This window comes from Rattus norvegicus, chromosome 1, assembly GCF_021556685.1.
Source record: "Rattus norvegicus strain SHRSP/BbbUtx chromosome 1, alternate assembly SHRSP_T2T, whole genome shotgun sequence".
Classification (NCBI taxonomy): Eukaryota; Metazoa; Chordata; class Mammalia; order Rodentia; family Muridae; genus Rattus; species Rattus norvegicus.
This window is the reverse complement of record NC_141534.1, coordinates 172292383-172317273: the sequence shown is the minus strand read 5'-3', so window position 1 is coordinate 172317273 and position 24891 is coordinate 172292383. Positions and strand designations below refer to the sequence as shown.

The window sequence follows — 24891 nt, the reverse complement described above, 5'->3', positions numbered from 1 at the left end:
GGTCCATCAGCTGCAGGGTAATGTGGATAAGCAGATGTAGGACTGATTAAAAGGTGTTTGTGTGGAGCGTTTGGGAGCACAGGTTCACGAGGAGAGTGATGAAAATTGTTCCTTCAGTTTCATTGGTTGGCTCCTATTTACTGCCGTCAGGGAAGAGGTAATCTGGCCCAGAGTAGATAGATCCATCCCTTAGCTGCTTCCAGTTTCCAACTGACTCCCCATGTCCATCACAGGGAGCCATGAGGACAGTTGTCCTGAGAAATGCTCAAGGTAATAGGCGGATAAACAGTACGATTACATATAATCGAGTTTAAAGACATTTAGTTAATATGTCTTCAGGAAGGAGAAATATTAAAAACATTACAGAGTGGTGTGTTTTGAGGTGCTATTTTAAGGCTAAGATTTGGGCAAACAAGAAGAAGGGGAGAGAAATTTAGGTAAATACAGAACAAAATGTCGTGGATGGGACAAGCACAAGCTAGGTAGCAGGCAATCTGTGCTTCTGTGGAAATGGTAGAATCAACATTAAAAGGCGGGGGTACGTCAGAACTCCGGGGGCAGGATGAACAGAGGCAGGTATAACTTCTGTTGGTTCTTAAAGCACATTGCCACAGAAACTGTACAACTGGAACTCTCAGGGCCAGAAGCTATTCCAACACCCTAGCCACTATCCTCTAGGTGAACTTGGGAGCTCAGCAGTTCACAAGTTCACATCTATGTTTGTGTCACTGCATTATGCCCAAGTTCCTTTCTGTTCCTTTAGCACTATAGTGAGATCATGATTCACAGCAATATCAGCATCATCCACCCTGCAGTTTTTGTGCTACTTGGCATTCCTGGGTTGGAGGCTTATCACATCTGGCTGTCTATACCCCTGTGCCTCATGTATGTCACTGCAGTCCTCGGAAACAGCATCTTGATAATGGTCATCATCACAGAACGGAACCTTCATGAACCCATGTATTTTTTCCTCTCCATGTTGGCCATCACAGACATCTTACTGTCCACCACTACTGTACCCAAGGCCCTCGCTATCTTTTGGTTCCATGCCCACAACATTGCCTTTGATGCCTGTGTCACCCAAGTCTTCTTTGTGCATACAATGTTTGTGGGGGAGTCAGCCATCTTGTTAGCCATGGCCTTTGACCGCTTTGTAGCTATCTGTGCCCCACTGAGATATGCAACAGTGCTAACCTGGCCCACAGTTGGGAGGATGGCTCTAGCCATTGTCATCAGAAGCGTCTGTATTATCTTTCCTGTGATTTTCTTGCTCAAGCGGCTGCCATTCTGCAGAACCAACATTGTCCCCCATTCCTACTGTGAGCACATTGGGGTGGCCCGCTTAGCTTGTGCCGACATCACCGTTAACATTTGGTACGGCTTCTCAGTGCCTATCGTCATGGTCATCGTGGATGTGATCCTCATTGCTGTGTCATACTCGCTCATCCTCCGAGCGGTGTTTCGTTTGCCCTCCCAGGATGCTCGGCACAAAGCTCTCAGCACCTGTGGCTCGCATCTCTGCGTCATCCTCATGTTTTACGTTCCGTCCTTCTTTACTTTACTGACCCACCGCTTTGGGAGAAACATTCCCCGACATGTGCATATCCTGCTGGCCAATCTTTATGTGGTGGTGCCTCCAATGCTGAACCCCATTGTCTACGGAGTGAAGACTAAGCAGATCCGGGAGGGTGTGGTCCACTGGTTCTTGGACATTAAGACTCAGTGTTGTTCCTTGCCTTTGGGATGACTGGTCCCTGTGAATCTTTTATCCAGCTTCACCAAGGAGCACAGATCTCCTGGACAGAAAAGACTGTCTTTTTGCTTCCTTCTTCCCTGCTCTGCACATCTCCATTTTCTGATTGGTCCTCCTTTCTCTTTCTCATGTTTAATGTTTGCTACCCACTTCATACATTTATCCTTAAAAACCAGAAATGATTAGCTGTACATTTCCCGGATAATGAGCATTTGACTTTCTCAGTAATTGATATGTCACAGGAAGTAAAGCTATAAACAAATGAACATCGTTAAACATTTAATATATGAAGGGGGTCTGCTATTTTAAAGTCCTTAAGATGATTTACTTTTTCTTTTTTCTTTGGTATAGAATCAAGTAAGTGTGGCTTGGTGGCTCATGCCTGTACTCCCAGCACTGAGGCAGCTAAGTCAGCAGGGTTGATCTGGGTTTGAGAACAGCATGGCTTTCTTACTCAGTTCAAGAACTACCTGAGTTACAAAGCAAAACTCTTTCACAAACACCAAACAAATAAAACAAATAAAAGTTCTTCACTAACTTCTATGGTGTTATGTGTTTTTTTTAAAGACCATATATGTCTTTCTCTCTTTTGGGAAATTCCTTAAATTCTTTCTTTCTTTCTTTCTTTCTTTCTTTCTTTCTTTCTTTCTTTCTTTCTTTCTTCCTTTCTTCCTTCCTTCCTTCCTTCCTTTCTTCCTTCCTTCCTTCCTTTCTTTCTTTCTTTCTTTCTTTCTTTCTTTTTTCTTTCTTTATTTTTAATTTTTTATTGGCTATATTTCTTTATTTACATTTCAAATGTCATTCCCTTTCCAGGTTTCCTGTACATAAGCCACCTAGCCCCTCCCCCTCCTCCATAAGGATGTTACCCCCCATCCACCCCCCTTACTACCAGCCCGTCCCCTGCACTGGGGGTCCAAACTTGGCAGGACCAAGGGCTTCTCCTCCCATTGGTGTCCAACAAAGCTATCCTCTGCTACATATGCCATTGAAGCCATGGGTCAGTCTATGTATATAGTCTTTGGGTAGTGGTTTAGTCCCTAAAAGCTCTGGTTGGTTGGCGTTTTTGTTTTTATGGGGGTTGCAAGCCCCTTCGGCTCTTTCAATCCTTTCTCTAACTCCTCCAATGGGGGTTCTGTTCTCAGTTCAGTGGTTTGCTGCTAGCATTTGTCCCTGTATTTGACATGCTCTGGTTATGTCTCAGGAGAGATCTATATCCGGTTCCTGTCAGCATGCACTCCTTAGCTTCATCAATCTTATCTAGTTTTGGTGGCTGTGTATATATGAGTCACATGTGGGGCAGGCTCTGAATGGTCATTCCTTCAGTCTTTGCTCCAAACTTTGCCTCCATATCCCCTTCTATGGGTATTTTTGTTCCCTCTTTTAAGAAGGAGTGAAGCATCTGCATTTTGGTCATCCTTCTTCTTGAGCTACCTGTGGTCTGTGGGTTGCATCTTGGGTAATTTGAGCTTTTGGGCTAATAACCACTTATTAGTGAGTGCATACTGTGTGTGTTTTTCTGTGATTGGGTTACATCACAGGATGATATTTTCCAGTTCCATCCATTTGCCTATGAATTTCATGAAGTCATTGTTTTTGATAGCTAAGTAATACTCCATTGTGTAGATGTACCGCATTTTCTGTATCCATTCCTCTATTGAAGGACATCTGGGTTCTTTCCAGCTTCTGGCTATTATAAATAAGGCAACTATGAACATAGTGGAGCATGTGTCTTTGTTGTATGTTGGAGCATCTTTTGGGTATATGCCCAAGAGAGGTATAGCTATGTCCTCAGGTAGTTCAATGTCCAATTTTCTGAGGAGCCTCCAGACTGATTTCCAGAGCAAACCAAGAACTACTTTGTAAGCAGAGTGGTGGTATCGCAAAACTTTAGTCCCAGCACTCAGGAGGTGAAGGCAAGCAGAGGCAGGGGTCAGGCCTTGGGTTCTGAGGAAACTACCTTCTCTGTCAGGTCTTTCCTATTTTCTTCAGGCAAGCCATGGCTCCTACTTTTGCCTGCCTAGTTCATCTCGTAAAAATCTCTACGTGTGCAGAATTAGTTGTAGTAAGTTGCTCATTTCTTTGTAACCAGAAATAATTGTGGTTTGAATATGCTTGTCCCAGGGACTATTAGGAGGTGTAGCCTTGTTGTAGTAGAAGTTGTCTTGTTGGAGAAAGTGTGTCAGTGTGGGGTGGGCTTTGAGAGACCTTCCTCCTAGCTGCCTGGAAGCCAGTCTTTTCCTAGCTGCCTTTAGATGAAGCTGTAGAACTCTTAGCTCCTGTGCCATGCCTGCCTGGATGCTGCCATGCTCCTACCTTGTTGATAATGGACTGAATCTCTGAACCTGTACACCAGCCCCAATTAAATGTGTCCTTATAGGAGTTGCCCTGGTCATGGTGTCTCTTCACAGCAATGGAAACCCTAAGACAGACTGTAAACACTTTGAAACAAGAAGAGTTTCATATTTATGCCCTTATCTGTGAAAACATCTGGCATTTAACAAATGGGAAGTGAAAGTACAATGACCTTTATGAACTCAGAACATGAATCTCAAGGATGCACGGAAATGGCCAACAGCATAGATCCATGGAAACAGTGATGTTTTAGCATCACTAAGGTAAGTCAGTTGCCCTGTGAGGCTCCCTCTTCTCACAGCTCGGCTCTAACTCAGCACTGGGGAATAGATGAGGCAGGGAGACACAGGACACACTTGCCTCTTCTGCCTGGATCCTGACAGCTCCTCTGCGGTGTTGTATGGAATGGTGTTTTCTAAACCCTACGGTCACATCAGCAGAGTTGTACTCATGTTTTTGGGCTCTGCTCATTCATACTTTTCTAGGAAAGGTCACGCCCGTTTCTTCAACTCCCATCTACACTGTGGACACTACGTTTATGTCTCTACTCTAGAATTTGTTCAAATTAGGGCAGTCTCATGAACTTCACCATGTAGGGAACCCTGGAGTCCTCTCAACTTCTTCCTCTCAGGGTTCCTCCTCAATAAGTTATTATCAATACTACTAATAATGAAATTTCTGCATAGTCATGTTGGTGGTATTTGGAGTCATATAAAATTTTATTTGAATTTTGCTTGTTTTTATTGTTTTCTGTGTGCAAATCTGGAAATTCACTTTTCAACCTATAAAATGGTAACTATGTGGTAACACATGTGGTAACTATGGACACTTTCATAGAGCTACTGAGAGCTAAATTAGATAATACATAAATACAAACATATATCACTTATATAGCCTTAGCTTGTATTATACAGCAAATATTTTACTAGTACTGAGTTATTTGTTCGGTTATAATCATCTATTTTAACACAGCCTCTGCAAATTACTACTGAACTTTATCTTATCAAGTTTTGTATTAGTTTCCCTTTCTTCCTCCCTTCCTCCCTCCTTCCCTCCCTCCTTCCCTCTCTCCCTCCCTTCTTTCCTTCCTTCCTTCCCTCCCTCCCTCCCTCCCTTCTTTCCTTCCTTCCTTCCTTCCTTCCTTCCTTCCTTCCTTCCTTCCTTCCTTCCTTCCTTTTTTTCCCTGTTAGATAGAATTTCTCTGTGTAGCTCTGGTTGTTCTGGAACTCACTTTGTAGACCAGGCTGAACTTGAACTCAGAGATCTGCCAACCTCTGCTTCCCAGGTGCTGGGATTAAAGGTGTACACTACCACACCCAACTTTAATTTCTTAACTGAATTAATGTTTTATATCTTTTATACCTTAACCTATACAAGTGGCTTGGTGTTAAGCATGTTGTAAATGGCAGAATACAGCTGCTGCTTTCTGTCAGATACTCAGAGGATCATTTCATTAATTGCAGAATGTTTTCCATAGAATAAGCTATAGCTGTATGCATGGAATACTGGTGTTTTGTAGTTTGATGTTCCTTGGTCAAATAAAGGTGGGGTATATTGACATCTTTTGAGTTGTGTACCTGGGAGTCCAAGAGAAGATACGGTTCATGGTTGTCCACGTAATCATTGTTGACGACACAACAATTTTTTTTTAATTTTTTATTAACTTGAGTATTTCTTATATACATTTCGAGTGTTATTCCCTTTCCCGGTTTCCGGGCAAACATCCCCCTCCCCCCTCCCCTTCCTTATGGGTGTTCCTCTCCCAACCCTCCCCCCATTGCCGCCCTCCCCCCATAGACTAGTTCACTGGGGGTTCAGTCTTAGCAGGACCCAGGGCTTCCCCTTCCACTGGTGCTCTTACTAGGATATTCATTGCTACCTATGGGGTCAGAGTCCAGGGTCAGTCCATGTATAGTCTTTAGGTAGTGGCTTAGTCTCTGGAAGCTCTGGTTGCTTGGCATTGTTGTACTTTTGGGGTCTCGAGCCCCTTCAAGCTCTTCCAGTTCTTTCTCTGATTCCTTCAACAGGGGACCTATTCTCAGTTCAGTGGTTTGCTGCTGGCATTCGCCTCTGTATTTGCTGTATTCTGGCTGTGTCTCTCAGGAGCGATCTACATCCGGCTCCTGTCGGTCTGCACTTCTTTGCTTCATCCATCTTGTCTAATTGGGTGGCTGTATATGTATGGGCCACATGTGGGGCAGGCTCTGAATGGGTGTTCCTTCAGCCTCTGTTTTAATCTTTGCCTCTCCCTTCCCTGCCAAGGGTATTCTTTTTCCTCATTAACAATTTATATTTCTAATATAATCTATTATTTCTTTAGTCAAAGCCTGGAAATTAGGATCACTCATAAAGTAAGCATTAGTTTAATAATATGGTCATGACTTAATATTCCATCTTTTTCAAACATGTCTTTGTACAATAATGTATTAATGTAGAACATAATAAGCAGTATTTATAGGGGGTGGTTCTGATGCTAAGGTTCTGCTCCCCAATTGGTTCTTAATCAATCAGTAAAGATGCCACGGGCCAGTTGCTGGGCAGAAGGAAAGAAGTGGGACGTCTAGGTGCTCTCAGGAAGGCTAAGAGATGAGAAAGATTTTTACCATGCTTCAGAGGGAGAAAAGGTGACCAGCCATGTGAGATCTTGGGCAGAGCAGCCTCCCAGGCAGGAGATTAGAAACACAACTAGGAGGAGGGCAGTTTTGGGTTGTTGAAAAAGGAGAAGGAAACTGAGCAACTGAGCATCTGTTGAGGACAGATTTAGGGTGCTGAGCTGGGAGTGAGAAGGGCACAAGAGAGCTGAGGAAGGCTAAGAAGAATCCAACCATTGAGCCAATAAGGCAGGTTGAAATGGAGCTACCTGTGTGTCTGTATTTTACATCCACAGATCCAATATTCTCTGGGTAGGGGCTGGTGGTGCAGTCTGCCTGGAGTTTAAAGTGGAGGAGCAAAAGCTGCATGCTACAAGTAATAATGATGGTAATAATGACTATTAGGATGTGGCTATAAAGTGGTCCCCACAAAAGGCTTGTGGGATAAAGACTTGGCCCCATTCTATTTAGGTAGAACTTTTTTAAAAAAATATATATGAGAACACTATCACTGTCTTCAGACACATCAGAAGACAGCACTGAATCCCATTATAGATGGTTGTGAACCACCATGTGGTTGCTGGGAGCCAAACCCATGTCCTCTACAAGAGCAGTCAAGTCTTAACTGCTGAGACAGCCATCTCTCCAGCCTTCTTAGGTGAGAGTCTTGAGATGTGATTGAATTGCAATGGCATTGGTTTTATCAGCAGATTCATCCACTGATGGATTTATAATTTTGTGGAACTACTGGGAGGTGGCAGAGACCATGTCTTACTCATCATTATGTTTCAGCATATTACTACAAAGCTAAATTTCTCTCTCTCTCTCTCTCTCTCTCTCTCTCTCTCTCTCTCTCTCTCTCACCCTCTCTCTCTCTCTTTCTCTCTCTCTCACTCTCACTCTCTCATACTCTTGCATGCATGTCCTTAGTTCCTTCTGATCTATTGTTTCCTCTTTATTCTACAGATGTCTATGCATAGTGAAGTTTTGTGGGTATGGGTGGGCTCTTAAGAATCTACACATTGAGCAGCAGCATCTCAGATTCACTGATGCCTGTGAGCTGGAGATCTGGAGTCCTCAGCAGGCGCACGTGCAGAAACAGTAGGAAGGATTCCTCTGGCTTCTGAGATGGTGATCTCTGGAGACTGGCTCTGCTGGGGTTTGCTTCTGTCTAGCCAAACCAGATACGCTCTACAGAATGCTGGGGAGGAAGCTGTTTCCTGACACAAAGGACTCTGGGGTGAGGTACAAATATCACCCTACTCCACTTCAGAGCCTAAACCACATGTGGAGGAAGAACGTTCTCTTCAGCTTGGGTAAATTTCTGGGCTGACTGGTTCTGGGGTTTTTAGGTTTTCCCTGCATGATGTAGATTTCTTTTTTTTTCTTTTTTTTTTTTTTTTTGGAGCTGGGGACCGAACCCAGGGCCTTGCGCTTCCTAGGCAAGCGTTCTACCACTGAGCTAAATCCCCAACCCCATGATGTAGATTTCAATAGGATCTTTCATGTCGTCTGGGGAGTGAGCTATACTAAACATATTCATTTTGACATCTTGCTGTGTTGTGCAGGAGTGGGAATAGAGTTATTTTCCCCTGGAATATTAAAGTAGCTTAAACTGTTGAAATACTGAAGGCAGGCATATTAAAAACTACAACTTCAGGTTGCTTAAGACTTCACTGTTACAGCATTGGGATTCATTATAATGGCTTTAATGAAAGAAATTCACCAAAATAATTGAAAAATAAAGACTTAGAACCAATTTCATCATTACTACTTCATAAATGTATGGATTTCTATTTTCTTCTTCTCTCACGCTTTGGGTATGGCTCAGTGTTGTGTTGTCACACACTGACCTGCATTTCAAATTCTGATTCTTTGTTCATTGTGGAGTTTTACTTAGGTTTTTTTGCTGAAATAATGTTTCTCTTGTTTTGTGGCTTTGTTGTACAGAAGACAAGTTCATCACTCACTTTGTCTTAGGTGACTGAGCACCTGGAGGCCCAAGCCCTAAAATGATCCTTATGATGTCTTGAATCCTTATGTGATCTTGAGACAGAAACGTTTTGCGCTCCCTCTCTGTCTCTGTCTCTGTCTCTGTCTCTCTCTCTCTCTCTCTGTGTGTGTGTGTTGGATGTGCACCACATGTATGAGCATGTCCTTGTACATGTGCAGAGATCAGAGGACATTCCCTACCCTGTCCTATCTCTCTCTGCCTTCATCTTTTTTCTTGAATCTAGAAGCAAGGCCAGTGGCCAGCAAACTCCAGTGATGCTCTTGTCTTAACCTCCATAGGGTTGGGATTGTAGACTGACAAAGGACCATGCCTGGCTTTTTAAATGCACAACAAGCACTTTTGCCACTGAGCTGTCTCCCCAGTCCTTAGTTTTTTATTCAGAAACAGAATTAAAGACAGTCCCTGTGTGTTCAAGCCAAAGTGGATTTGGGTTTTCTGTTGTTTGTAATGTAGTACAGTGTGTCTCACAGACAGAACTCAGAGTTCGCATCTGGATCTACAACTAGTTTTTGTTTACTTCATTATGTGCCCTCATGGATGCTTCTTTGTGTGTATATATGTATGTGTGTGTGTATTTTCATGTGTGTAGAGGTACACGTGTGTGCATGTGTTCACATTAATATGGAGACCAGATGCCAGCTTTAATTGTTTCTCCTGAGGAGTCATCCATCTTTTGTGGTGAGACAAACACTTTCACTGAGACCTGGGCTTGCTGAGTAGTGAGGCTGGTCTCTAGCAAATCCCAGTGATTCTCCTGTTGTCACCTTTAAGCAATGGTATTCCAGAACATATAGCTTCTTATGCGGGTGCTGGAGCTCAGATCAGAACCTCCAGTGCTTTGCAGACAGTTATCTCTCCAGCTCCTAGACATGAAAAACAACAAACAAGCAAGCAAACAACTGGCAACAAAACATCTCATTGAAATATAGGAACCCTAACTTACGTCCCTTGGGTGGTTATGAAATTATACAGCTAACTTGATAGTGTAAGAATGTAGACGTCTGTAGATTCTCTTGCTGTTGCTGTGATTTCAGAAAGTAGATGGCAGAAATTACTGAACAGAAACATTTGCAGAGTTAAAACTTTAAAAAGTGCTGGGCCGTAGTAGAGCATGTCTTTAATCCCAGCACTCCGGAGGCAAAGGCAGATACATTTCTGAGTTTGAGGCAAGCCTGTGACAACTAGGTCTACACACAGAAACTCTGTCTCAAAAAACCAAGCCAAACCAAACCAAACCAAACCAAACCAAACCAAACCAAACCAAACCAAACCAAACCAAACCAAACCACCAACAGCAACTTCCCCCAAACCCCTCCAAAAAAAAAAAAACCCAACCAACCAATCAACCAAAACTCCAAACAAACAAAACAAAAACTAAAACAATAAAACCCAAAACCAAAAGCAAGCAAACAAATAACAACAAAATAAAACAACAAATGCTTAAAAGCTGTGGTCAAGTCACTGTCCAAAGTGGCCATAGAAAGGTACAAGTCTCCACAGGGAGCTGGGATATATTTCAGTTTTTAAAATTTTATGTGATTTTTCATTTCTTTAAATATTATGTGATTGAACATATGTTCATATGTATAGGCTGATTTTATTATAGTACATATCCATTTTGATTCTTTGCATGTTCAAAAATATTTCTTTTTTTATTTTCACCAACCTTTATTATTTTAAGACATTAATTTTTTTCTATTGCAAGCTTTGTATATATCTTTTTTCTAGAGTTATTTTTTTATATTCTTCATTCTGTTTTTGCAAAACTGTCAGTCATTTGCTACTTTTTATGGAATATGTTTCCCTTATTTTATTCAGGTCTTTCAAATGCCAAAAATGTTTTATCTTAAAACACTCATTTTAATTTTAAATATTCTTATAGTTTTGCTGTTTAGGCATCTGGAATTTCTACTTGTTTACCTAACAAATCGGGCAATAATCTTATTCTCTCACAAAAGTAACCTTGTCAAATATCCCAATGTCATTAATTGAATAGATTGTTTTTCTCCATTAGATTGGAATTGTAAGTTCCAAATATATTTCTATTACTTGCTTGGATTTCTGTTAAGTTGGAGTGATTCCTTCACTAACAGTAATTAGTATTGATTTTGTGTTTTTCTACTAGGCACTATGTGAAGCAGTCTGTGCTGCATATTTGATTTAATTCTGACAAGAAAAGTATGAATAATTCAACAGCAAAGATCTGCCAAATTTCTAAGATGTAAAAAAAACTTGTCTTAAAAAAAATTTAGTAACAAAAGGTCAGAGGCCTAGGATAGGAGCTGGAGAGGGCTATGTGGTAATGTGTAGTCTATAAACGAGGAGATTTTCAAGGTAGAAAGATTTGTTGTAGGTGAGGAAAGTGCTTGCCAAAAGTGATGAAAACTGGAAAATTCAGGTTCTGAGTGGAGAGCAGGTAACACTGTAAATTAGCCTTGACAACATCTCTAAAGCTGAAAAAAAAAAGAGTATTGTAGGATTGTGGAGGGTTTTCTATGTTTAAAAAGTTTTGGCTTTATTCTATAAATTGATTGGGCTATTAAAAACCATAGAGACTGAGGAGATGGCTCTGTGGGCAGGAGTGATTGTGAAAGCAGGCACACTTGGTTCAAATTTCCAGAACTCATGCAAATAGTTGGGAATTTCTGTAAGCACCTGTAACTCCACCACTGGTAGGTGAAACAGGAGGCTCCTGAGAGTTTGGTGGCACACACGCATGCACACACACGTGCACGCACGAACACACACCACACCCCCATACCTCACATACAGCAAACCAAACCAAACCAAACCACAGTAAGCATTTTGTTACCAAGGCTGTAACCTTCTGAAAGTAAAAGGGTGAGGATGCGAAGCCTTGCCTAGCATAGGAGGAACAGGTGAATGATCAAACCCTGGGGAAGAGTTATGTGGAACATGCATGTGTGTATGGGTTCCGGACACTGCCGAGGTGTGGTCAGGAACAATTGTTTGTATCTTCAATGCTAACGTGGGAAATGGAGGATCTACATTATTCACGTGTAAGTCACTGGGATGTTTGCTCACCTCCTACCAGAGCTCACAGCTGGCTCTTCTTCCTACTGTCTCTCCATTATTTTTAGTCTTCACAGGGAGAATTCAAAAGAAAGCATGCTTGGAGCTAACTTTACCATCATCCATCCAGCTGTGTTCATCTTACTTGGAATCCCAGGGCTGGAGCAGTACCACACCTGGCTTGCTATCCCCTTTTGTCTCATGTACATTGCTGCAGTCTTGGGAAATGGAGCCCTCATCCTTGTTGTCCTGAGTGAACACACCCTCCACGAGCCCATGTATGTCTTTCTATCCATGCTGGCAGGCACGGACATTCTCCTGTCAACCAGCACTGTGCCTAAGGCCTTGGCTATCTTTTGGTTCCATGCTGGGGAGATCCCCTTTGATGCCTGCATTGCTCAGATGTTTTTCATTCATGTTGCTTTTGTGGCCGAGTCGGGAATCCTTCTGGCCATGGCATTTGACCGCTATGTGGCAATTTGTACTCCTCTGAGATACTCAGCTGTCTTAACACCTATGACAATTGGAAAAATGACCCTGGCCATCTGGGGACGGAGCATTGGAACCATTTTCCCTATTGTATTCCTGCTGAAGAGACTGTCATACTGCAGGACCAATGTCATCCCACACTCATACTGTGAGCATATTGGTGTAGCCAGATTGGCCTGTGCTGACATCACTGTCAATATCTGGTATGGCTTCTCAGTGCCAATGGCTTCAGTTTTGGTAGATGTTGCCCTCATTGGTATTTCTTATACTTTGATCCTCCAGGCTGTGTTTAGACTTCCTTCTCAGGATGCCAGGCACAAGGCCCTCAACACCTGTGGGTCTCACATTGGAGTCATTCTCCTCTTCTTCATACCATCATTTTTTACTTTTCTTACTCATCGCTTTGGCAAGAACATCCCCCACCATGTGCACATTCTTCTGGCAAATCTCTATGTGTTAGTCCCCCCCATGCTTAACCCTATTATCTATGGTGCTAAGACCAAGCAAATTAGGGACAGCATGACTCACATGTTATCTGTTATGTGGAAGTCTTGAGAGAGGTCACAGTTCACAAAACTGTCTCAGTTTCTTACCAACAGGAGAGACAGAGAGAGAGAGAGAGAGAGAGAGAGAGAGAGAGAGAGAGAGAGAACTTGCCAGTGAGTTCTTATGTTCCAGAACCATGTTATCTGTTGCAGAAAGCAAATGAGTACTAGAGTAAAATATATATGGGTTCAAATCCTGGTTTTATTACATTCTGATTGTGAGCCATGGGGAGTTCTATCTTTTGGCAATTTAATTTTAACCTATAAAATAAAACCTCTTTGCCTATGTTCTAAGCTTATTGTGAAGATTAATTTGAATATATAAACCACTTGCCTGGCATTATATAGGTTCTCGATAGCTGTAATTCTAACTTGAAGCATGTTGACTGAAAACGGTATCATTTATTTATGTGAGATTTTCAGCATGTCCAGAGGCCTCTCTTCTCTCTCATGCTTGCCTGTTCAGACAACACCATGACCATCGTCTTCTCCAGCATCATGGCTGATGTCACTACACAGCTCCAGTAAATATAAAAATAGGTGAAAATGTCACAGTGCCTTGAAATACACCGATGTGTTTAAGTACATTAAGGTTGGGATTGATCGTATTTATATGTAATGGAATTTGATCATTGTTATATATAAAAGATCCACTTCTTCATCTAGCAAGTGGGTCATGTGAGACAGCATAGGCACAATCTTTAGAGTGCTAAGTATCTGAGTTGAATGCATGAACAAAGGGTAAATACAATCAGATCATACTGGTAATATAAAAATAAATGGTATCTAACTAAGCATTTTGATTCTAGGTCCTTTAGAGTTTTTCTCCCTCATCAGTTGTCCAGCTTTCAATCTGACAAAAATCAATTGTCTGGCTTTAAATCGCATTGACTACGATGATTTACAAATTAATAATTCTAGCTTAGTCTTTTCCTTTGATATCCACATTCATATATTCAGCTCTTTCTTTTTCATAACTAAATTCCATTCTTGGCAACTTCATGTGTTATATGTAATACATTCAATTGTTTTCACCTCATTTTTGTTTTAAGTTTAAATATTAAAAAAAACACATATATGGATGTTTTTACCTACGTGTGAGTCTATGTACCATGTACATGCTTTGTGCCCACAGAGGCCAAAAGAATTGGAGTTACAGATTGTGTGGGCTGAGAACTGACCCCAGAGCTTCTGTAAGAATGGCTAGTATTCTTAACTGCTGAGTTCTCTCTCCAGCATCTCACCAGTATTACATCCTGCCATCTCCTGCACTCCAGTCTTTTTCCCATGCCCAAGCTACTTGTGTTCTTGAGTTCAGAGTTATCATGGAGTATGTTGGGCTCAGCAGCATAGATAGATTCTAAGAGAGCACCATCACTGTCTTCAGTTAGAGTATACTATCTCTTGGCATTTTCCTTTTGGTGTCTTGTGGGTATTTCAGAATAAACATGTCTACATTAGAAAGGATAGCTTAGGCTACACTGTGCAACAAATTATAAAATTTCAGGGGAATTAGCAAAAGAAATATCATTGCTATTTCATTTAAAATGTTGCTTGTGGCACTAGGAACTATTCTTTCTGTAGTGGCTGCTGTGGCTATATATCACCTTTAGTCGCAGGTTCTCACCTATAGTCTCATGTTCTTGAACATGCTGTCTTCTTTCTGGTGATAAAATGTTGGACTAAGAGTTATAGCAGTTCTTTCTCCCCCATTTTGCATCAGTTTCTTGCTATATAACCCAAGTTGGTCTTGAACTCATCCTGTAGACTAGGCTGGCCTCAAATTTGCAACCTTGAGTGCTGTGATTATGGCTACTATGCCTGACTTTATGTTAATTTTTAATAGTCCAAATATTTTCTTAGTTAAGCTGTTGGTTTCATTGGCAAGATATGTTTATTAGATCCCCAGGAGTCCTCTCATGGTTTTATTCCACTTTGTGCCAATCAGCACCCTGCCAATGTCTTCTATAGACATAATTCTTAACTTTTCTCTATTTTCCCCCTGATATCCCCGGTGTTTACCTTTGTAACTTATTGGAGGGTAATTTGGAGTAATAATGATTTATTGAGACCTTTGCTGTTAATTGCCTCATATGAGGTATTTATTGGGCACCACACTCATAACACAGACTTCTCCCTAAGGTATTTTATTTAACTAAGAAGTTTGGTTTGGATAGTTTTGCTTGAAGCTTTGAAAAAAAAACCTACTGTGAATGGGAAAAGTACAACTGGAAATGAATCAGTACAAAAAGTCAACAACTGTGTGCAAAAGAGCCAGATTCTCCTAGGGCTTGCAAAGTTATTTCTAGAAAGACACACAGCCTTGCTCATGCCTTTGTTTTAACATCAAGAAATGCATTTCATAGTTCTACCTGAGGATCCAGCTACACCACTCCTGGGCATATACCCAAAAGATGCTCCAACATATAACAAGGACACATGCTCTCCTATGTTCATAGTAGCCTTATTTATAATAGCCAGAAGCTGGAAAGAACCCAGATGTCCTTCAATAGAGGAATGGATACAGAAAATGTGGTACATTTACACAGTAGAATACTATTCAGCTATTAAAAACAATGACTTCATGAAATTCTTAGGCAAATGGATGGAACTTGAAAATATCCTGAGTGAGGTAACTCAGTCACAAAAGAACTTACATGGTATGAACTCACTGATTAGTAGATATTAGACAAAAAGAAGCTCAGAATACGCACGATACAACTCACAGACCATATGAAACCCAAGAAGAAAGATCACACCAAAGTGTGGATGCTACAGTACTACTCAGTAGGGGGAAGAGAATAATTTCTGAGAAGTGGAGGAAGAGAGGGATCTTGGAGGGAGAGAGGAGGAGGAGGGAAAAAGGGGGACCAGTTCAGATATGGGAGGAGATGGGGGAGAAGTACAGAGGGTCAGGAATTTGAAAGTAGATGTGTAGCAGTGGGGGGAGGGGGAACTGGGGGATGGCTACTAGAAAGTCCCAGATGCTAGGGATCCAAGAGGTTCCCAGGACCCAACAGGGAGGAAATACTCAACAAAGGGGAGATAGAACCTGTAGAGACCATATCCAGTGGATAGGCATAGCCCCCCAGTTGAAGGATAGGGCTACTCACACACCTCAAAAATATTAATCCAGAATTGCTTCTGTCAAAAGAAAATGCAGAGAGCAGAGACTGAAGGAAAGGCCAACCAGAGACTGCCCCACCTGGGGATCCATCTCATGTGCTGACACCAAATCCAGAAACTATTGCTGATGCCGAAAGTGCTTACTGACAGGAGCCTGGCATAACTGTCCCCAGAGAGGCTCTGCCAAAGCCAGACCAATACAGCTGCGGATGTACACAGTCAAACATTGGACTGAGTAAGGGGCCCCAATGGAGGAGTTAGGGCAAAGACTGTAGGACCTGAAGAGGATTGCAACCTCATAGGAAGAACAACAATATCAACCAACCAGTCTCCCCAAAGCTTCCAGGGACCAAACCACCAACCAAAGAGTACACAGGGGGTACCCATAGCTCCAGCTGGATATGTAGCAGAGGCATCACTTATCTGGCATCACTGAGAGGGGAGCCCTTTGGTCCTGTGGAGGCTTGATGACCCAGGGATAGGGAAATGCTAGGGTGTTGAGGCAGGAGTGGGTGGGTTGGGGAGCTCCCTCATAGAGGCAGGGGGAGAGAGGAGGAGATAGGGGACTTATAGAGTGGAAACTGGGAAGTGGGATAACACTTGAAATGTAAATAAATAAGATAGCTAATAAAAAAAGAAAAAAAAGATATGCATTTTAGACTTCTGACCTGCAGAACTGGAAGAATGTAGACATGGTTTCAAGCCACTAAGTCTTGAATCCATCTTGCTTCCTGCTGAGAAAGTGACCAATTATTTCTATGTTTTCTGCTCAGTTCTTCTCATTTAGCTACTTCAGAAATGTAGCCAACACACATCACCAACCTTTTCTTTACCAACATATCTTCTGCTAGCGCTGAGTTTAGGAGGCAGATGGTCTGATCTCATAGGACACCCCTGAACCAACTGTCTCCCTATTGTCACTAAGCTCTCTTCAGTTTCTGTCATAACTTGACAACTATTAAACTTCCATGCCCATCAGTTTGTTATCCATTCACTTATTTCCAGCCACGAACAGGGTAAGAGATCACAGAACACACAATCCTGTTAACCTCCAGCCACATAGGATAAAAGTTCCTAGGAATCTATGAGGGACTTTGCAATCTCTCCTCTAGATGGGGCCATATGACTGGCTATCATCAGGAAGTACAGGCAGAAGAAATTAATATGTGTCTTTTTCACATTAAGGTCATTGGTTATCCTGCAGATTCTCTGTGACCAGAAGACAGCAGCACTTAAAGTGAAAGGGGTTTAGAAGTCCATTAGAGGCTCTCAAACTCACCCATCCTTGTGTAAGGGCTGACTACTTGTGGCTGTGGTATTGTACTAAACCGTGTAGTTCTGATTTCCTCAGAATTTTTACCATTCTTCTACATTAGGGAGTGCCACTAACAGTCACTTATCCAGAAAGATCACAGCATTTTACAGTGTGTGTGTGTGTGTGTGTGTGTGTGTGTGTGTGTGTTAGTGAGCAGCACAGTGTTTTGCTACACTAAGCAATGTGAACATTTGAAGTTATTTTCTTACTAACATTGTTGCTGAATTATCCTGATTCATGGAACTGCTGTGTGCCAAGTATTATTTCACTAATTCCAAAGGACAGGGCAGTTGTATTGTGGGCACCTTAACACTGCCCACAGCTATAACTGTTCTTGTATGCTTCCCCAAGTGCACTACTGGGCTAGTCAGAGTGGTTTCAGTATTCATCGTTTACCCCCTAGCTCTTGTGTTTTAGAGACTGAAATTGCAGATTGTGAATGATGCACCTATCTCACTAGGAGAGGATGCAGCTTTACCTTGTGGATACCTGAACATGGCTCCCAAATTCGCCCATCCTCATTTAAGGGCTGATTACCTGTGACTGTGCTCCAGTTTTTTATTTCCTTGTGTCATTCTGTGCTAAACCATGTAGTTCTGATTTCCTCATCTTTTGCACCATTTTTCCTCATTCAGGGCCTGTTTCACAGGCAACTCATGGTTAAACTTAAGTTCATCTACAGATGTCTTTGAAGGATGTTCTTGTTCACAGGTGTGTGTGTGTGTGTGTGTGTGTGTGTGTGTGTGTGTGTGTATTCAGATAAGTCTCTATATAGTTTGAGGCTATTCTCAAACTATGATTCTCCTTCCTCTGCATCCCAGGTATTGGGATTTCAGGTCTGTGCTGGTCCACTCACCTACATTATTTTTATCTACTGGGAACTACACCACCTTTACTTTCTTTGACTACTTTGAACCATCCATAATTCATAGTTTGTTGGGTAGGTTCAGGAATAGGCATTCCCTGTCAGACACCCTGTTTTGTTCATAGTTTCACTAGAGTTAAAAATATTAAAAAATTATTTCAATGCTATAAAAGGGCATATGGAATGATTTTAGTAGGCTTTGAATTTTACTGCAAGTAAATTACTATTCTAAGGGATTCATATTTAGACCTAGTCTTTTCTATTTCCTCTTTCTCCCTCCACATCCAAATCCCCACCCTTTTTCTTTATCATTTTGTTCTGGTGTTAAGGATCATATCTAGGGTCCCAGGCATACTAGGCACACTTTAACACAGAGCTAACCCTCAACTCACTCTTGGTTTTCTGAACATTGTAGTCACATAGAGAAGTATCAAGTCTGTCTCTCCTTGCACAGATGAGGAAAGAAATTTGAGGGGTTGGTAATTTGCAAATAATATAATTCTCTCTTGGCTTTGGGATTGTTGTTGACAAATAGAACAAGTTCTTCAAGAGAAATTAGAATGTGTTGGTGTTTAGGACAGAAAGAAAGTCTTAGAAACCAGATATTTGACCATATAACATTTCTATTTGTCTTATCAGAAGGAGAACATGACCAATATGTTGAGTAACTTAGAAAGTCATCTTTCATTCAGATGATATGTATGTACAGATTCCTTTCTAGGGTGTGGAATATAGATGTGTCCTGACAGGATGGAATATGTAAGTGATGAATTCTTTCTTCCACCCTCTCTCACTCCTTACTTTTTATATTATATTAATTATATTATATATTATATCCTTATATGTTAACTCTGCTTCATATGAAAAATGGCACCCCGAGTTTGTGCATCCAGTTGATGATAGCATGACTTCTTACCATTAAGGGAATTCTTCATCTCAGTTGTAAATTGGAGTGCATCATATATAACATCATACACTTAGGGAGTATGGAGAGCTTAGTGTCACTTCAAGGATATCAGTAAGACTATTTGACATTGGGCTAGGACAAAAAAGTAGGCTCAAGATAAATACAGCTGAGGAATGTGTTCCTTGTATTTTGATCATCCTGATAACTTCATGAATACAATGATCACGGGGCTTTTGTTTATGTCTTGTTTGATCTTGACCAAGAACTGATCTTATTCTTTGTGTGTACTTAGAGTAGTATAAAAACAGCTTGGGAAAAATTATGACTCAGCACTTTCCAGAGTTATACTATAGTATTGTCTAATTGTCTTTTATTTCTTTGTTCTCACTCTCTTCCCAGAGCCCTGTTGACTTACTGAGTGGGCTTGGTCATGGGAGTAAAGGATAAGAAGTAGATCACCTAGGGCATCTTCATTGACATTTGGTTAGGTTCAGGAGCTAGGAAGTAAGAGAAGACAAGTGCAAATGGAAGCTGCTTCCCTACTCCACAGCTTCCTCACAGCAGAGTCAACTTCATGGACTGTTTCTACTTTTGATTAGATCTAAACAGTTTTCCACATATCCTGGGAAAATAGCACAGTGTTTTTTTTGGGAGTAAATGAAATATTTGTCAGCATTAAGGTAAATACTTTTGCTGTTTCCTAGCTGCAATCAGTATCTGGTTATGAATGTTAGAATAGGTTATAGGCTTATATGTGTACTGGAATAAAGTGTAACTTTGTAGATTTCCTGGGAGCATACAAACATCCACAAAGAATATTGTGATAGTTTACTAAACATATATCCTGTCTGAAAGGCAAAGTCACAATTCTGATGCTTGCTGGGGGTGGAACATGTCCCCTTTGTTTTATCACAGTCTTTACTGTGTAAGCTTGGCTGTTCTAGAATTTGCTTTGTAGACTAGACTATCCTTGAACTCAGAGACTGGCATGCCTCTCTGGGCCTAAGCCTTTCTTTACCTGGAACTTGCACTGTACCAGGCTGGCCTTGAACTCAAAGATCTGCTTACTTCTGTCTCTTGGGATTAAATGTGTATACCACCATACCTGAGTCTAGACTTTTCAGGGCCACCATGCCTCAAGTTCTGGATCCAAAGTCTGTGTTCTTCATTTCTGGATTGTAGTTCATTCCAGATTCAGTCTAAATGAAAACAATAATTAAGTAATAATAACATCTAACAGGATCTAATCATTCCTTGTTCAATGGCAAATGCATAAACAATAAGATTAACTAGGTAGGATCTTGCCCCAAAGTCAACACTCCCTTAAGCTATTTATCTCCCTGATCACAGGATTTAGGTCCATTGCACTTCCTGGCAAACTTTTATTACTTGAACTAAACATTTTTTTAGTTTTCCTTTCTAAGCTTGCTATTTGATCAAAATACTCTTCATGAGAATAAAACAGAGGACAAAATCTATGTTGGGCTTTTCTGAAACTTGCTTTGTCAATGCAATTAATTGAAACTCTTCACCTTAGCCTTACATTAGGTTCCTTAGACAAGGGCAGAAAGCAGCAACATTCTTCACCAAAACATCAGAAGAATCTTCAGAGTTCAAATCAACTTCAGTATCAATGTCTTCCATATTCTGAAGTGGAAATTTTTGGTTTCATTGGAGACTCAGTTGTGTTGTGTGATATTTTCCTAAAAGCTGTCTTTGTGAAAGGACATGTGATTTTTTTTGGAGTGGACACTTGAGAGAACATGTGATGATGGAAAGAGTCTAAGTATAACCCAACAGACAGAGAATGAGGAGATTCCATTGGTTCACTTCACAGTTCTTTACTGGTTATCATTGGGCTTTGCTGACAGTGGTCTTCACTGATGACACCCTGGCACTGGTTTGCCTTGCCCTGCATCACTGATCTTTGTTGTGACGTCATAGACAGACATGCACCAAAGAACTTACCTTGCTGCTTTCCTGGACTTGTGCTGATTGGGGAAGCCTCTCGGCTTCTTTTCGATCTAGCCGCTGCTGCTGCTTCATGCACATCATCTAGTTTGCTGGCTCTATATGTATGGGCCACATGTGGGGCAGGCTCTGAATGGGTGTTCCTTCTGCCTCTGTTCTAAACTTTGCCTCTCTATTCCCTGCCAAGGGTATTCTTGTTCCCCTTTTAAAGAAGGAGTGAAGCATTCACATTTTGATCATCCGTCTTGAGTTTCAAGCATTCTAGGCATCTAGGGTAATTCAAGCATTTGGGCTAATAGCCACTTATCAATGAGTGCATACCATGTGTGTTATTCTGTGATTGGATTACCTCACTCAGGATGATATTTTCCAGTTCGAACCATTTGCCTATGAATTTCATAAAGGCATTGTTTTTTGATAGCTGAGTAATATTCCATTGCATAGATGTACCACCTTTTCTGTATCCATTCCTCTGTTGAAGGGCATATGGGTTGTTTCCAGCTTCTGACTGTTATAAATAAGGCTGCTATGAACATAGTGGAGCACGTGTCTTTTTTATATGTTGGGGCATCTTTTGGGTATATACCCAAGAGAGGTATAGCTGGATCCTCAGGCAGTTCAATGTCCAATTTTCTGAGGAACCTCCAGACTGATTTCTAGAATGGTTGTACCAGTCTGCAATCCCACCAACAATGGAGGAGTGTTCCTCTTTCTCCGCATCCTCGCCAGCATTTGCTGTCACCTGAGTTTTTGATCTTAGCCATTCTCACTGGTGTGAGGTGAAATCTCAGGGTTGTTCTGATTTGCATTTCCCTTATGACTAAAGATGTTGAGCATTTCTTTAGGTTTTTCTCAGCCATTTGGCATTCCTCAGCTGTGAATTCTTTGTTTAGCTCTGAACCCCATTTTTTAATAGGGTTATTTGTCCCCCTGTGGTCTAACTTCTTGAGTTCTTTGTATATTTTGGATATAAGGCCTCTATCTGTTGTAGGATTGGTAAAGATCTTTTCCCAATAGTTGGTTGCCGTTTTGTCCTAACCACAGTGTCCTTTGCCTTACAGAAGCTTTGCAGTTTTAGGAGATCCCATTTGTCGATTCTTGATCTTAGAGCATAAGCCATTGGTGTTTTGTTCAGGAAATGTTTTCCAGTGCCCATGTGTTTGAGATGCTGCCCTAGTTTTTCTTCTATTAGTTTGAGTGTATCTGGTTTGATGTGGAGGTCCTTGATCCACTTGGACTTAAGCTTTGTACAGGGTGATAAGCATGGATTGATCTGCATTCTTCTACATGTTGACCTCCAGTTGAACCAGCACCATTTGCTGAAAATGCTATCTTTTTTTCCATTTGATGGTTTTGGTTCCTTTGTCAAAAATCAAGTGACCATAAGTGTGTGGGTTCATTTTTGGGTCTTCAATTCTGTTCCATTGGTCTATCTGTCTGTCTCTGTACCAATACCATGCAGTTTTTATCACTATTGCTCTGTAATACTGCTTGAGTTCAGGGATAGTGATTCCCCCTGAAGTCCTTTTATTGTTGAGGATAGTTTTAGCTATCCTGGGTTTTTTGCTATTGCAGATGAATTTGCAAATTGTTCTGTCTAACTCTTTGAAGAAATGGATTTGTATTTTGATGGGGATTGCATTTAATCTGTAGATTGCTTTGGTAAAATGGCCATGTTTACTATGTTAATCCTGCCAATCCATGAGCATGGGAGATCTTTCCATCTTCTGAGGTCTTCTTCAATTTCTTTCTTCAGAGGCTTGAAGTTCTTATCAGACAGATCTTTTACTTGCTTGCTTAAAGTCACACTGAGGTACTTTATATTATTTGGATCTATTATGAAGGGTGTTGTTTCCCTAATTTCTTTCTCGGCTGGTTTCTCTTTTGTGTAGAGGAAGGCTACTGATTTATTTGAGTTAATTTTATACCCAGCCACTTTGCTGAAGTTGTTTATCAGCTTTAGTAGTTCTCTGGTGGAACTTTTGGGATCACTTAAATATACTATCATATCATCTGCAAATAGTGATATTCTGATAGGTCTGCCTTTATATGTTACTTGACCTTTTTTCCTTACTGCTTTTAATATTCTTTCTTTGTTTTGTGCATTTGGTCTATTTGGAGTTCTGTAGGCTTCTTGCATGCTTATCTCTTTCTTTAGGTTAGGGAAGTTTTCTTCTATGATTTTGTTGAAGATATTTACTGGTCCTTTGAGCTGGGAGTCTTCACTCTCTTCTATACCTATTATCTTTAGGTTTGATCTTCTCATTGAGTCCTGGATTTCCTGTATGTTTTGGACCAGTAGCTTTTTCCACTTTACATTATCTTTGACAGTTGAGTCGATGATTTCCACGGACTCTTCTGCTCCTGAGATTCTCTCTTCTATCTCTTGTATTCTGTTGGTGAAGATTGTATCTACGACTCCTTGTCTCTTCTTTTGGTTTTCTATATCCAGGGTTGTTTCCATGTGTTCTTTCTCGATTGCTTCTATTTCCATTTTTAATTCCTTCAACTGTTTGATTGTGTTTTCCTGGAATTCTTTCAGGGATTTTTGCGATTCCTCTCTGTAGGCTTCTACTTGTTTATTTATGTTTTCCTGTGTTTCTCTAAGGGAGTTCTTCATGTCTTTCTTGAAGTCCTCCAGCATCATGATCAAATATGATTTTTAAACTAGAGCTTGCTTTTCTTGTGTGTTTGGATATTCAGTGTTTGCTTTGGTGGGAGAATTGGGCTCCGATGATGCCTTGTAGTCTTGGTTTCTGTTACTTGGGTTCCTGCGCTTGCCTCTTGCCATCAGATTATCTCTAGTGTTACTTTGTTCTTCTATTTCTGACAGTGACTAGACTGACCTATAAGCCTGTGTGTCAGGAGTTCTGTAGACCTGTTTTCCTGTTTTCTTTCAGCCAGTTATGGGAACAGAGTGTTCTGCTTTCGGGCATGTAGTTTTTCCTATCTACAGGTCTTCAGCTGTTCCTGTGGGCCTGTGTCTTGAGTTCACCAGGCAGGTCGCTTGGAGCAGGAAGGTTTGTCTTATCTGTGGTCCTGAGGCTCAAGTTTGCTTGTGGGGTGTTGCTTATGAGCTCTCCGCTGGGGCAGCAACCAGGAAGATCTGTGCCGCCCTTTCCGGGAGCTTCTGTGCACCAGGGTTCCAGATGGCGTTTGGTGTTTTCCTCTGGAATCAGTAATGTGGGCAGAGTGTAGTCTCTCCTGGTTTCCCAGGCGTGTCTGCCTCTCTGAAGGTTTTCTCTCCCTCCCACGGGATTTGGGTGCAGAGAACTATTTATCTTGTGGTCCCTTCAGGTTCTGGCGGTGTCTCAGAAGCAGGGGACCTGCTTCTCCTGTGCCCTTATCTCCAGGAACCCAGAGGCTGTATACAGTTTCCTCTTGGGCCAGGGATGTGGGCAGGGGTGGGCAGTGTTGGTGGTCTCTTCTGTTCTACAGTCTCAGGAGTGCCCACCTGTCCGGGCGGTGAGCTCTCTCTCCCATGGGATTTGGGAGCAGTGAGCTGCTGCGGGCAGGGATCCTTGAGTTTGGGAATCCCACTAAAAACCGGAAGTGTCCGGTCCTATAAGAATTTTGCCTCTGTGTGTCTTGAGTTCACCAGGCAGGTCGCTTGGAGCAGGAAGGTTTGTCTTACCTGTGGTCCCAAGGCTCAAGTTTGCTCGTGGGATGTTGCTTATGAGCTCTCCGCGGGGGCAGCAACCAGGAAGATCTGTGCCGCCCTTTCCGGAAGCTTCCGTGCACCAGGACCAAGGCAATTCTTATAAAGGACAACACTTAACTGGGATGAGCTTACAGTTTCAGAGGTTCAGTCCGTTAACATCATGGCAGGAAGCATGACAGCATCCAAGTAGGTACCGAAGAAGGAGCTGGTAGTCAGCATCTTGATCTGATTGTAACCAGGAGAAGACTGTCTCCCACTCAGCTAAGAGA

General features: G+C 41.6%; 2 protein-coding genes across 3 annotated transcripts; both read left to right on the top strand.

Annotated features, from left to right (window-relative positions):
* Nucleotides 1-778: 778 nt before the first annotated feature.
* Or52b2 (olfactory receptor family 52 subfamily B member 2) lies at nucleotides 779-1747 on the top strand. Its single transcript, NM_001000550.1, is given in 1 exon segment — nucleotides 779-1747. A coding segment is annotated over 1 exon segment (969 nt).
* A 10092-nt stretch (nucleotides 1748-11839) lies between these two features.
* Nucleotides 11840-13406, top strand: Or52b1 (olfactory receptor family 52 subfamily B member 1). 2 transcript variants are annotated; one of them, XM_087659007.1, is made up of 2 exons: nucleotides 11840-12749; nucleotides 13375-13406. In XM_087659007.1, exons 1-2 carry the CDS (start codon nucleotides 11840-11842, stop codon nucleotides 13404-13406), a joined length of 942 nt encoding a protein of 313 aa, XP_087515133.1.
* Nucleotides 13407-24891: the final 11485 nt, after the last annotated feature.